This window comes from Oncorhynchus nerka, linkage group LG28 (genome assembly GCF_034236695.1).
Source record: "Oncorhynchus nerka isolate Pitt River linkage group LG28, Oner_Uvic_2.0, whole genome shotgun sequence".
NCBI lineage: Eukaryota > Metazoa > Chordata > Actinopteri > Salmoniformes > Salmonidae > Oncorhynchus > Oncorhynchus nerka.
Window position 1 is genome coordinate 67,663,606 of NC_088423.1, and position 14,499 is coordinate 67,678,104.

Here is a 14,499-nt window from a genome sequence, read left to right on the forward strand (position 1 = left end):
AAATTGGCCAGTTTTACCTAGTGTTGATTTTTAAGTGTAGCCTTTCTAGTGATTCAGGAGTTCAATTAACGTAACACTCAGTGGTGTAAAAGATCCCCAGTGTTGGTGTTAATAACCAGAGTTGAGTATGATTGTGTCATTTTTACTCTGTGTACAGTCGTGGCCAAAAGTTTTGAGAATGACACAAATATACATTTTCACAGTCTGCTGCCTCAGTTTGTATGATGGCAATTTTGCATATGCTCCAGAATGTTATGAAGATGAATTGCAATTAATTGCAAAGTCCCTCTTTGCCATGCAAATGAACTGAATCCCCCCAAAAACATTTCCACTGCATTTCAGCCCTGCAACAAAAGGACCAGCTGACATCATGTAAGGGATTCTCTCGTTAGTGTTGACGAGGACAAGGATGGATATCACGCTGTCATGCTGATTGAGTTCGAATAACAGACTCGAAGCTTCAAAAGGAGGTTGGTGCTTGGAATCATTGTTCTTCCTCTGTCAACCATGGTTACCTGCAAGGAAATACGTGCCATCATCATTGCTTTGCACAAAAAGGGCTTCACAGGCAATGATATTGCCGCCAGTAAGATTGCCCCTAAATCAACCATTTATTCAGGGCGCCCCTGAAGACTTTTGGAGGATGGCTTGGTGTCAAGAAGGGCAGCAAAGAAGCCACTTCTCTCCAAGAAAAACATCAGGGAGAGACTGATATTCTGCGAAAGGTACAGTGATTGGACTGCTGAGGACTGGGGTAAAGTCATTTTCTCTGATGATTCTCCTTTCTGATTGTTTGGGGCATCTGGAAAAAAGCTTGTCCAGAGAAGACACGGTACCACGCTACCATCAGTCCTGTCATGCCAACAGTAAAGCATCCTGAGACCATTCATGTGTAGGGTTGCTTCTCAGCCAAGGGAGTGGGCTCACTCACAATTTTGCCTAAGAACACAGCCATGAATAAAGAATGATACCAACCACATCCTCCGAGAGCAACTTCTCCCAACCATCCAGGAACAGTTAGGTGACGAACAATGCCTTTTCCAGCATGATGGAGCACCTTGCCATAAGGCAAAAGTGATAACTAAGTGGCTCTGGGAACAAAACATCAATATTTTGGGTCCATGGCCAGGAAACTCCCCAGACCTTAATCCCATTGAGAACTTGTGGTCAATCCTCAAGAGGCTGGTGGACATACAAAAACCCACAAATTGGGTTTGACAAACTCCAAGCATTGATTATGCAAGAATGGGCTGCCATCAGTCCGGGTGTGGCCCAGAAGTTAATTGACAGCATGCCAGGGCGGATTGCAGAGGTCTTGAAAAAGAAAGGTCAACACTGCAAATATTGACTCTGCATCAACTTAATGTAATTGTCAATAAAATCCTTTGACACTTGTGAAATGCTTGTAACTATACTTCAATATTCCATATTAACATTGACAAAAAATATCTAAAGACACTGAGGCAGCAGACTTTGTGAAAATGAATATTTGTGTCATTCTCAAAACCTTTGGCCACGACTGGAGAGTAAAACACTCAAAACCACACCACTCATTATCATATTTCTCAGCATGCTCTATTGCAGGTTGATTTTCAGAATTGTTTGTTTCAATATCTGTGTTTTTGCTTGTGCATTGATTGGTTGATTAATCTTATGCTACACAAAGATAAATAGCATACATTTTCCTAAACGAATTCAATCTGTTAGAAGTTGGACTAATTTCACTCATTTCTGAGATGGTTGTTCCAGTTTAGATGATGTAGGTAGTCCCAATAATCAATCTTTCCAACCCTGGCAGTCATTCTCAATGCAAATTGCGGGAGATTAAAAGTGTTGATTGTTGGATATCCTCACTCTGGCTGGACTCCAATAAGAACTACACCTTACTTAATGTGACTTGCTGACCTGATGTGGCCTGTAAAACTGGAATTTCTTAACACCACTTAGGGTATAACTAAGCACTCAAAGAAAGGCATTATGAAACATATAAAGTATTGTCATACAGAGATTAATTTTAAAGGCTAATAAGACTGGTGGAAACCGTTCATTGAGGTTCTAGTAAGAACTCTTCAAAGATATAAGGGTTCTCGGTAGAACCTTTTAGAGGATAAAATAGTTATTGGCAGAACCCTTCATAGAGGGTTCTATGCAGAACCCTTCATAAAGGGTTCTAACTTGCACCAAAAAAGGGTTCCCCTATGGGGACAAACCAATGAACCCTTTATGGTTCTACTCAGCACCTTTTTTGTATAACCATGCATCTTGCTGTCCTCTACTTGAATGTAAGCTGTCTGACGCTTGTCTTCTTGTCTTCCTCAGCCTCACCCAATCACAAATGCATAACAAGGTTCTCGGGTCAGACGACGATGCATACATCAAGCTTCCATCTTTCTCAGCATTACAGTCCTCTCTGGAAAACCACTCAGTTGTTAATGTGCAGGTGTGTACGGTAAACAACATTGATGTTGTTTCGTTGTGCAAATAGTATTTTATTCAGATATTCTTTTATTCCTCTCAGATGACCACTTTTATGGGCAACCCATATCCGTCGACTGAAAACATCACAGGAACAGTGTGTACCCTTGTACTAAGGGATGGATTGACGGAAATCAGTGTAGAAAACTTGACAGAGCTAATTGAGGTAGGCTACAGGATAGAATAGGCCAACCAATTTACCTTTAGTCTGCTGTCATTCCATCCTCATTTCCCTAACAGAGATGAGGGAACCATGAATGCAAATAGGTTTGGCTGTTTCTCTCCCTTCTCTATAGATCGTCCTGCCACGCCCAGATGCTCCTGTGCTCTCTGGTATAACTGTATCCTTGGAGGAAGGGGCTCAGGTGGGGACCTCTTTCAACACTACGGACCCCAACATCACAGTCATATTCACCGTAGAGCCCAGTGTCAACGTGTCCATAGAACTGCTGCTGGGCCTGGGCTCCCCACCCAATGACACCCACTATAAACACCGCACCGTCCTGAGACACACAGGTAGAGGAGGACTCCATCACCATAGTTACCGCTTGGCATAACATTACACCCAGTGTGCTACTGCTTTCAGTCAATCTAGCTGCCTGGTATGTACATAGATTCACATAAGGCTTTGATATTCATGGTGATTCACAAGCTTTAAGACATGTCTGTCTGACATTTCACACTGTAATTGGACGTTGGGCTCTCAAAAGGTATGGTTGGTTTTCTTTCTTAGCCTGGGTGGTACAGAGTGATCCATGTTCATAGCCTATTGTGGTCTTTCAGAGGGTTATCGCTGGCTGGTCACCCCTGAGATGTTGGAAAATGGAACAGGCACCTGGTATGTGAATGCCAGTCTGTTTAACTCAACCTGGAGCAAGGGACTGACACTACAGATCACCACCTTCACTACTAAGTGCATGTACTGGAACACTAAACAGCTGACATGGAGCATAGCTGGCTGCTGGGTGAGGCTGCTATTAATGAGCCCTATCCCTCCTTTGTCTCCATCAGAGTATGAACAAACCTAATTGGTAAGCATCGAAATGTGTTTGTGATATTGCGAAGGCGTTTGTCTGTGTTGTCTTGTTCTAGGTGGGTATACAGTCAACTCCCAGGATGACACATTGTCTGTGTAACCACCTGACATCGTTTGGGAGCTCTTTCTTTGTGATGCCCAACTACGTAGACGTGTCGCTCACAGCTCAGTACTTTGCCACAGTGAATGAGAACTATGTGGTGGTGGCGTTGCTCTCTGCCTTCTTTGGCCTGTACCTGGTCACTCTGCTCTGGGCCTGCTATGCAGACAGGAGGGCCCTCACCAGGGTGAGTTTATCAAGGCGTGTACAAACACAAATACACACACACACACGCACATACACTCACTGAAACACTTTTTTTGTTCACAGAGGAAGATGACACTCCTGAAGGATAACCACCCATGTGCCAATTATAACTACCTACTGAATGTCCAGACTGGCAGTCGGAGAGGGGCGGGTACCTCTGCCAATGTAAGATGGGGTGGTAACTGAGTAGATCCTTCATTCTGTGGTCAGTTTACTTAGCATTGGAATTAGCTAATTAGAGTATTTTTTTAATGTAGGTGACAGTCAAGTTGGTGGGTACACAGGGAGAGAGTGAGCCCCACCACCTAAGTGACCCTGATAAACCAGTATTTGAGAGAAGGGGTGTGGACTTGTTCCTGGTGACCACACCCTTTCCCCTGGGGGAGCTGACGGGCATCCAGCTGTGCCATGACAACTCTGGGGGGCACCCCTCCTGGTAAGCACCAGGGCAGATGACACATCATCCCTGTAATTGTTGTGACTTGTTTAAGGTCAAGTCATGTTTAAAATGATATGTGGCACACTGAACTCTTAGGTTCGGTTAAGAATCTGCAAGACAACTAGGACCTATAAATACTGGGCTGTTAAAGTAGTTTAGGTGTGACATTATCAAGCTTTGCTCCACTCACCACAGGAGACCTGGGAGAGTTTCATCACAATGACACTTCAAAATAGCATCCTTGCCTCCTCACCTCGTCTCCTCCTCTCCTCCTGTTTAATACCTGTCTTAAAGGTTCAATGCTGCCTTATTTATCTCCATATCAAATCATTTCTGGGTAACAATTATGTACCTTACTGTGATTGTTTTCAATTAAATTGTCACTAAGAAACAAAATAGCTTCTTAGCAAAGGATTTTGCTAGGACTATCTTCGGAGTGGGAAGGGGAACACTAGCTGTTATTAACAGAGAGGTTTGGAACTCTAGTTCTTATTGGTCTGTTGTCCCCAGGTAGGCCAAAACTCCATCCCACCAAAACAGGCTGAAATGTATTTTTAAACAGTTCTTACACTAAAAAGGCATTATCATCAATGTCACAGTATTATTCCAACCTCATAATGTGGAAATATAAAACACAGGGAAATCACATTTTTGACTGCACTGGGACTTTGAAGAATCTGTTTCTCTACACAGGGAATTAGAAGCAGTTTCCTGAGTGTAACATCACGTCTCCTCCCACCAGGTATCTCAACAAGGTGACGATCCAAGACCTGCAGAGACAGAAGGTTTGGCATTTCCTATCCTCATCATGGCTGAGCTCCGACAGGGGGGAGGGGCTGACCAAGAAGACCCTCAACGCTGCCAAGAAGAATGAGATCAGAAGCTTTAGGTGACTGACCACTGGTAGAATACAATGTTACAACATGTACAGTATGTAGAGGATTTCTAGGCTAGATCAAACATCTTGCAATGTGTCATGGAGTTTAATTCTGAATCATTGTATCCTCGTCTACTTTTCCAATGTAATTCCTTTAAATGTCCCACACTTTCTATGTCCCAGAAATATTTTCCAGACCAGGACGTCGTCAGGCTTTAGAGATCAGCACATCTGGGTGTCCATCGTAGACCCTCCCTGGCGTAGCCCATTCACCCGAGCACAGAGGGTGTCCTGCTGCATGAGCCTCCTGCTCTGCACCATGGCCATCAACATCGCCTTCTGGAAAATCCCCAAAAACCAGCAGTCTCCTGTCATCTTCACCATTGGTAAGTCCATAGATGTTACGAGAATTTTCAATCTCAATGATGATACTATCGCTTTGACTAATTTCTCTTAGGTTGTAAAGCTAGGGTCAATAGAAATTAGGCAAAGACTCAGATTCTGTAAAAAAAGGTTATTTGTGGTTTATTCATGAGAGCTCTAAAGACAAAAATGAGGACCCTGTCCTTTTATAATACACTCTCACATTCCTCTCTTTAGGCTACTCCCAACTCAAACAACCAGTACTTTTCCACTAACCACATTGTAGAGAAAGAACCCTCAATCTTGTCTCATTCTTCAAGGCTTTCACTTCCCCTCCCCAGTTGGGGCCCTCTTGGTTAGAAAACCTCTGAAGGTTTTCTATTATCTGTTTTACCACTTCACTCTGCTTACATCCCTACTAAAGACTATAATACCCCATTTTTATAATTCTAACAGAGCTACCACATCCTCATATTATCTTCTTATGATTCTCAAACATTTCACACTATTATACAATTTCAGAGTGGAACACTTTAGCCATTATCTTACAACATACAAATGATTCTATCAATAGAGATACAACATTGTACTGGATAAGTCCTTGATGGTGAGTCAATCAGTCCTCTTTTGTGACTGTGCCGTTCATATCTGAGCCCACATCTAATGAGAAATAATGAGCTGCCTCTGATAAGGATGGGAAATAACGAGCTGCCTCTGATAAGGATGGGAAATAATGAGCTGCCTCTGATAAGGATGTGAAATAATGAGCTGCCTCTGATAAGGATGGGAAATAATTAGCTGCATCTGATAAGGATGGGAAATAATGAGCTGCCTCTGATAAGGATGGGAAATAATGAGCTGCCTCTGATAAGGATGGGAAATAATTAGCTGCATCTGATAAGGATGGGAAATAATGAGCTGCCTCTGATAAGGATGGGAAATAATGAGCTGCCTCTGATAAGGATGGGAAATAATTAGCTGCATCTGATAAGGATGGGAAATAATGAGCTGCATCTGATAAGGATGGGAAATAATTAGCTGCATCTGATAAGGATGGGAAATAATGAGCTGCATCTGATAAGGATGGGAAATAATGAGCTGCCTCTGATAAGGATGGGAAATAATGAGCTGCCTCTGATAAGGATGGGAAATAATTAGCTGCATCTGATAAGGATGGGAAATAATGAGCTGCATCTGATAAGGATGGGAAATAATGAGATGCCTCTGATAAGGATGGGAAATAATGAGCTGCCTCTGATAAGGATGGGAAATAATGAGATGCCTCTGATAAGGATGGGAAATAATGAGCTGCCTCTGATAAGGATGGGCAATAATGAGCTGCATCTGATAAGGATGGACAATTTTACTCTCCACTCAAATAGAAATGGGACATTTTGGCTACCGGAAAAAGTTTTTTCTACAGTAAAAAGAGAGCAGTGCAGTACATGGGAACTACGATTAGCCTGCAATATGGATGGTAACATATCAGACTTTTAGATGTAGCTGCGTCAAGTATCAAAGACAAGGTCTGGTCTCAATTATAAGTGCAAGGTCCCACTCAAGGCTCTTTTCTCCTTGGTGTTCACAGAGTTACAAGGACTAGTAGTTGTAGGCAGTGGAAGGCTCTTCATAACCCGTCAATAGACAACGTTTCAGCCACATTCCTTTGACTATCCAGACCTGAAAGACCTTGTCACACAGCACAGAGCGGTTATTCAATGACCCCAAGCCCTTGATAAACCTTTCATACGGCTGAGGAATACTTGACCCAGAACAACACAACAAGTGTTCAGACATTGAATGATAGATTGAGTGATATAGCCTCTGTTATTGTGCCTTGACTCCATAATGGTGTGTGCTTTCATGTCCCAGGATCGCTGGAGGTCACTTGGGAGGAGATCATGGTGGGGGTGGAAAGCGGTTTGCTCATGTTCCCCATCAACATCCTCATCATCACCATATTCCACAGTATCAAGTCGCGAGTTGCCCAACCAAAGGAGAAGAACCACGATATGCAGGGCCTGAAACCCCTCACCGTTACCATGCCAACCATTCTTAAGGTCCTCTCTTTCCATTTTCAAAATAAAGTGTTGCTGCTGTGTTATAGTTCTGCTCCATACTTTGTCTATAACCTTCAAACACTCCCATCGTTTATTCCTTTCAGCTGGGCCTTCCTTTTTTCTTAACTCCAAGGCCATACAATATCTTACTGGTTATAGCAACCATTAAGATTGGTATTTGGTATTTTATTAGGATCCCCATTATCTGTTGCAATAGCAGCAGCTACTCTTCCTGGGGTCCAACACAAAACATGAAACATAATACAGAATGATAAAATACAAAACAGAATTCGACAAGAACAACCTCAAGGACAGAACTACATACATTATTAAGATTGGTACTAGCAACTGTGTTTATGTATGTTCTGTCCTTAAGTACTGTATTCCTGTGTTCTACGTCCCTATCTAGGACACAGAGGAGATGGTGAATCTGCTCTGTAAGAGCCAGAAGAACAAAGTGCCTGAGCTAGAGAAGAAGCTGGAGTCATGCGATGACCTTTGCTCAGCCTTGGGCAGAGTGCAAGGGGTCATTCAGCTTATGCAAGGTGCTTCACTGACACTGCAAGAGCAACCTTACAACCTTACAAGTCACACCTTACAAGTCACACAGGTGTTGACGTCATTGTAATTGTTGTAATTGTAATTGTTGTAATTTGATGCGTCTGCCTACGTATCACTAGGGTTGAGTGAGGGTGACCCACACTGGGTCTACTGCAGCAAGTTTGTCCTGTACTTCCTCCACCACCTGTCCATGTGCCTGGAGCGGCTGGATGAGAGTGCCTTCCCCACCCCAGAGGCCCGTCAACACATCCTGAACACTGTCCACCTGCTGCAGAAGATGTCCGAGATGGTTTTCACCAGCCACATGGCTTACAGGTTGGACAATATACCTGTGCAGAGAAGGGAATATAAATAACGGAATTAAAAGTTAAGCTTTTCAAAAAAGAACTTCACACATCATTCCCCTTCCTCTCAGTTTCCAATCAAGTTTAATTGCTCTGTATTTGTGTGAATATCGTTGTCATACATTACTCTGATCAAGTACCTAAACAGACCTGTGTTTCCTCTGTGCCTCCTCTCCCAGTCCTCCCCGTGTTGCTAGGGAGAAAAGGAAAAGCTCGAGCTGCTGGCTGCCCTGGTGGTTTGTGTTTGTGGGCTGGTTCTTGCTCGTCTCCATCAGTGTGGTGTCCACGTACTTTACCCTGATGTATGGCTTTGCCTATGGCAGGGAGAAATCCATCCAGTGGGTTATCTCTCTGGCCATGTCCCTCTTCCAGAGCATCTTCATCCTGCAGCCTCTTAAGGTAAGACCAGGGCGCTATATCTTACATGAAGAACATAGTCCTGAAGTTCTGTTCAATCAATCAGTCAATCATCAGCAGATGTAAAAACAAGAATTTTGTTTGATTCTTGGGTTTATTCTCAGGTAATTGGTATGGCGATCTTCTTTGCCCTCCTCCTCAAACCAGTGGCAGTAGAAGACAGTGAGGAGGTTGGACTACTCCTGAAAGGTAAGATCCTCTACCACAGAAGACCTACTGTACAGGGCTCTCACAAAACCCTTATGCTTTACCTTAGTGTCAGTTTTACAAAGGCATAATTGATCTGGGTTTGTCAGTACTAGAACTCTGAAAAGGCAATTACAAAATGACATCAACCCAACTCTCAGTATTGATGAAGGGTTTTACAGAGAGAGAAGGGTTAAAGTCAGTATCTAAAGGGACTGTCGTAGAGAGAAAATGACATTTGTTTCATGTCCACGCCTACTCTCGTGCAGATATACAACAAGCCTTGGATATGAATGGCTTCTGTCAAACTATTGAAACCTATCTGTTCAGCATAATTAATGGTATATGTATTTTAGACTGGAATAGAGCTGTAAGTGTGTTTTACTCTCAGATAGTAGGAGAAGCATAATATTTTGCTGCCATTTTGGCCAGGCCTCTAGTGTAAAATATATGTTTAATATCTAAAATAAAATAAAACAAATATCTAAAACCTGTGTTAGTATGCCACACCATGTCAGGCTCACAGGGATTCTGTTGAGCTTCCCTTCTGAGATGTTGAAAAGAAAAGACCTCACAAAGAGGCCTGTCTTATCTGTTTTACAGAACAACAGGAGATGTGTAAATTGTACTCCGGTAGGGAGATACACTGAAGAAACACAATTTAGCTCTACATGCTGTCTCCAGAGGATCGATGGGGTTGGAAGACCTGATGCCCTACAACAGACATCCTCTGCTCTGCTGCACTGACTATCAACGTGGCAAACTGAGAATATGAGTTCTTTGAAAATATAGTTATGTTTTTATTGAATACTTGTTACTCTTATCTTATAAGAAATGTATAAGGCATAATATGTATGAATGTACTGAAAACTACTGTATCATTTGAAATTGTAATATTTAGTAATAAGCTGATAATTAGAAACGTTTATTCCTGTGGATTGTATGAAGTTACTCAATGTATGGAATTACTCTGTTATATTTATTTTATCACAAACCGCTGATATATTATTTTACACTGTACATTTATATTTACTTTTAAGTAACATACAGTCACCTCCAAAATCATTGTCACCCTTGATAAAGATGAGAAAAAAAGACTATCAAATAAATAATAGAAAACCAGAGCTATATTGAATGTTTTTTAGAGATTAAATAACACATTGGGAACGATCTTAGACCACTCCTCCATACATAATCTTTCCAGATCCTTGATATCCTTCGGTCTGCGCTCTGGACTGCACTCTTCAGTTCAAACCACAGGTTTTCAATGGGGTTCAAGTCCGGAGACTGAGATGGCCTTTGCAAAATGTAGATTTTCTTGGTTAATTTATAATTTCTTTGTGGATTTTTATGTGTGCTTGGGGTCATTGTCTTGCTGGAAGATCCACTTGTAGCCACGTTTCAGCCTCTTAGTAGAGGCAACCAGGTTTTTGGCTAAAATGTCCTGGTACTTGGTACGGTTCATGATACCGTTCGTTGACCTTAACAAGGTTCCCAAGACCAGGAAGCAAAACCGCCTCATAAAATCAAAGATCAGCCACCATATTTTACAGTAGGCATGGGGTTATTTTCTGCATTTGCATCTCTCTTACAAAGCCAAACCCACCACTGGTGTGCGTGGCAAAATACCTCTATTTTCATCTCATCTGACCATAGCACCTTGGTGGCAACCCTTCCAAATAGACATTTGGCATGGAAGTGGCATATAATGGTAGATTTGGAGACCCCAAGATGCGGTTATGTTCTGTCATTCTCCAACTGTGGCCCTTGGACATTTATTTCATCCCAAACCATCTTCATCACTGTGAGTAGGGACACAACACTCTTGGGTCCTTTATCAGGCAAGTTCACCACTGCTCCAGTGGTTTTAAACTTCTCGTTTCCCTAATAGTGATTAGTGGTATATTTGGTATATATGGTGTTACCTCTTTTTTTATACCCCCGTGAAATGGGAAGCCCTGGAAGATACAGTTCCTTAAACTGAGATTATTCTTTTTTTTTAAAGTAGAATGTTAATGCAAATTGATTTTATTGATAAGAATCTTTACGGGTGCCAATAATTTTGACACCTACAGTATCTTTTTTAGATTGTGTTTTTACTTGGTAGCCCTTCCTGCAGTGAAACGACCTAGTAGCCTCATGGGTGGAATGTTATTCATATTTTTCATAATTTCATAAGTAATAAAAAGCCGCCGAAAATCCGGTGTTTCTATGTCAAACGGTTTTGTTATATTTCAGTCTTCTGTGATGTATATTGGGATGCAAACTCAAAATGTAATACATTTCAACGCTTTATCTCGCTATTTTAAGCCCATTCCCATGTGTGTGAGGTGTATACTTTTGTTTCGAAGTAGATTTGTTTAAGACTACCAAGGAGCACTATATGACCCTGATTTAGCCCACTGCAGTAAAAGGTTCAACAAAATCTCTTTCAACTGTATTAATATAAAATTATATTTTTAATATGAGCATACAATAAAGTATTAGTGTTGTTTTTTTCATACAGTCTATTTTGCTCATCTTTGTCAAGGGTGCAAATACTTTTGGAGGTGACTGTATCTATGGGTTCACATAGTATTATATATTTATTTATTGGAACACATTTTCAAAATGATTAAAACAAGGTATGTCTTTGAAACTGTTTTTCCCTAAATAAGGTTATATTCCAGTGTTCTCCCCTCATCCCCATCAGAATGTGAGTCCTACTTTCCCTGTGCTCAGCTGATTGTTATGAAAGAAAGGGTAACACCCATTAGGAATACACTCATATCACCCCAGACAGTTATGTAAGTTACTGTATCTCAATGCCATGGCAGAGATTGTCTAAGAACTCCTCTGACTCATGTTCGTAACTCTGTGTGTCACTGCAAGCTATGGAGTTGACCAGCACAGACACATGACTCCTATCCAACCCTTATGGAATCATTCTTGCACTTAGAGACAGGCCACTTTTGTACTTTCCCTATGCCTCAATACAATACACATAGATTATTTAACCTAACCGCTAACAGAATAATTACTACTGATTTGCTAATTATACAACAAAGGGTGCTCAGGTCATAACGGTCTCCAAAAAACTCACTGAGCAAAGGCATGTTGGAGTTGTCAACAAATGGTTATTCAGATTCAAATCAAACTGTTGATTTTTGGATAACAATTCTTTGATGTTGGTATTGATAATGGTAACAATGTTGACTGGAACAATTGAGTCACTCACTCCTCATTCCAGACATTAGAACTGACAGCTGATAATGAGCTGAAAAGGAAGTGACAGTTCAACAGTCTGATGTGACAAAGAACAGAACTCTCCTCTCCTCATCAGAAACCTATTAGAGAGTCTGTATAGTTGTCTTTCTCTCTCTCTGTCCACAATGTTAATGTTTTTTCCTCTGCTAGTTAGCACACAGTGTAGTGCCCCCTGTAAGGAAAGTATGCAAGGTCACATTATCTCTAAGACTAAGAAGGCTAAATAAAACAACAATCTAAGTCCTTGCATTCATCCCTGGGTAATGAGAAACAGGCAGCTCCACCAAAACATGACATTTCTGCTGAGGGCTTTGAGATCCATTGTGCAGTACATGCAGTTGATAATGTGTTCATTCATTTTGAGAGTCTCCATAGAACTGAAGGCTGAACCTGAGAAAATCTGTGTTTGTGTATTCTGTCATTTAACCTCTGCAATGCTTCAGTATCAATGGACATTGCCATAGAAATCCCACTGCAGCAACAATGGTGGTCCAATGGTCAGACATAACGTTATCCATTCTAAACTAATATCTGACCACAGTTAAAATGATTTAGGCCCTCTGCAGAATGCTTTTAATAAAAATCACAAATGAATGAATTCAAGTCTATGTGAGAAATTAATTTAGTACATTTCTTGGGGAATTGCCAGCCAATAAAATGTTGGAAAAGGGGATATTAATATTCTCTGAACCTAAATTGAGTCAGTCAATTCCCCTTTAGCGCAGTAAAAATAGAGTTTGACCATGAGCAGAAAGGAGAGTGCTTCAGGGCTTCAACCTCCGCCTGGGTGACTCATGGTAGAAAAGCAGCCTTCTCCAATTGGTTGTTTTCTTTTTATTCTTGCTATTTTAAAACCCTTAGTTGTGTTGTCCTCAGGTAGAATGTAATAAGAATAATATTATATTGTGTACAGTAACTTAATTGTCTTAGTTGATCTTTGTTAGGTCAAACCATCCTGAGAAACCAGGACCTATGCTGCTTCATTTCCCCTATGTGCTTTACTCAATACTCCAAACAGTGGAAAATCACTGAAAATGTCATTAAACTTGAAAGTGTTTTTCGACAGTAACCTCACTTATCACCAGGTGTGAATGTAATCGTATGTGGCATCAGAGGACCTTTTCACAGAAAGATTGTTAAAATGGGGCCGGTGGAGAGCATTGGCTGAACCGGTGCCAAACCCCAAGACCCATCAAATGTTCTCTCAAACATCAACAAAAAAATCCAGCACTGAACAAATCCTAGTTCTCCAGTGTGCAAACATGTAAGTCTATGTAGTTATCAGTTTGAGCAACTTTAGGCTTATGTTTACTGTGAACACTCGGGCTGTACCCCGCAGCCATTCCTACACCACCAGACATGTGGGTAACCCCTGTCTCTCTATCCCCTACTCTGCCACATACAAACTGTCTGTAAACAGCACCATGCAGAGCTGAACACCAGTGGACTCTTAAAGACTAGCCTCTGCCCTATCCCTATCTCAGAAGGGGGTAGCAGCCTTTATTGCCACAAGGGAGAGGGAGACAGAGCTGTCAAAACAGCTCATCATTGTCCATTCAGAGACGTTTAGTGGCGATGCACAGTGACTCACCTAGCTGGGTCAGTTTGACACTCTCAGAATAAGCAAATTCATGCAGCTACAGACAACTTAGATTAGAACCTCTCAGACAGCCATCTGGACGCTCTGTGATGTGACCATGAATACAACAGGAGAGCCACAGATCAAAGACCACTCTGATGTAGCATCTCTCTTTGAAGTTATAAGGACCCTGAGCACTGTAGGCCAGTGGCAACTTAATTGGGGAGGATAGGCTCGTAGTAATACCTGGAACAGAATTTACGGAATGGTATGGAACACATCAAACACATGGTTTCTTAAACACATCAAGACAAAAACTTATGTCAGCATTGACAAAAGCCTCAAGCTCCTGAGTGTTCCAGGAAAACACCCCATTGCGATGCTACAGATCTACACAAGACACGTGTCAAACAAGCCTTCCTCTGCAGAAACCTGGGTTGTGATCTGCAAGCACAAATCTTGGGAAACTTCCTGAAAAGGAGCTTCCACTTCAAACTTAGTTGAAGTGCACTTATTTTTATTTCTGTTTGTTTCAAGGTATTTTCAAGGTCAATGAATGAAACCCTGCTCTCTTGGAGATGGGTCCCTCAACGCTCAGGAGACTCGTTT

At 41.6% G+C, this 14,499-nt stretch overlaps 2 protein-coding genes across 2 annotated transcripts; both read left to right on the forward strand.

Moving 5' to 3' along the window:
- The first annotated feature begins 3,887 nt into the window (after positions 1–3,887).
- On the forward strand, positions 3,888–7,684 carry LOC115112744 (polycystin-1-like protein 2). The gene is made up of 5 exons (XM_029639759.2): positions 3,888–3,983; positions 4,076–4,254; positions 5,000–5,146; positions 5,318–5,520; positions 7,370–7,684. The coding sequence occupies exons 1-5, from the start codon at positions 3,888–3,890 to the stop codon at positions 7,681–7,683; spliced, it is 939 nt and encodes a 312-aa protein (XP_029495619.2). The 3' UTR covers position 7,684.
- Positions 7,685–7,966: 282 nt separating this feature from the next.
- Positions 7,967–12,869, forward strand: LOC135565597 (polycystin-1-like protein 2). Its single transcript, XM_065013031.1, has 5 exons — positions 7,967–8,102; positions 8,238–8,433; positions 8,642–8,861; positions 8,984–9,068; positions 9,669–12,869. The coding sequence occupies exons 1-5, from the start codon at positions 7,979–7,981 to the stop codon at positions 9,713–9,715; spliced, it is 672 nt and encodes a 223-aa protein (XP_064869103.1). The 5' UTR covers positions 7,967–7,978; the 3' UTR covers positions 9,716–12,869.
- The last annotated feature ends 1,630 nt before the right edge of the window (positions 12,870–14,499 follow it).

What these genes read in the sequence shown, in the direction of transcription:
- LOC115112744 (XM_029639759.2), top strand. Translation starts at nt 3,888, where the DNA reads ATGACACTCCTGAAGGATAACCACCCATGTGCCAATTATAACTACCTA. An exon ending in TCTGGGGGGCACCCCTCCTG is followed by an intron (nt 4,255 to 4,999) that starts GTAAGCACCAGG and finishes TCCTCCCACCAG; the next exon opens with GTATCTCAACAAGGTGACGA. An exon ending in AATGAGATCAGAAGCTTTAG is followed by an intron (nt 5,147 to 5,317) that starts GTGACTGACCAC and finishes TCTATGTCCCAG; the next exon opens with AAATATTTTCCAGACCAGGA.
- LOC135565597 (XM_065013031.1), top strand. Translation starts at nt 7,979, where the DNA reads ATGGTGAATCTGCTCTGTAAGAGCCAGAAGAACAAAGTGCCTGAGCTA. An exon ending in ACCAGCCACATGGCTTACAG is followed by an intron (nt 8,434 to 8,641) that starts GTTGGACAATAT and finishes CTCCTCTCCCAG; the next exon opens with TCCTCCCCGTGTTGCTAGGG. An exon ending in GGTTGGACTACTCCTGAAAG is followed by an intron (nt 9,069 to 9,668) that starts GTAAGATCCTCT and finishes TCTGTTTTACAG; the next exon opens with AACAACAGGAGATGTGTAAA.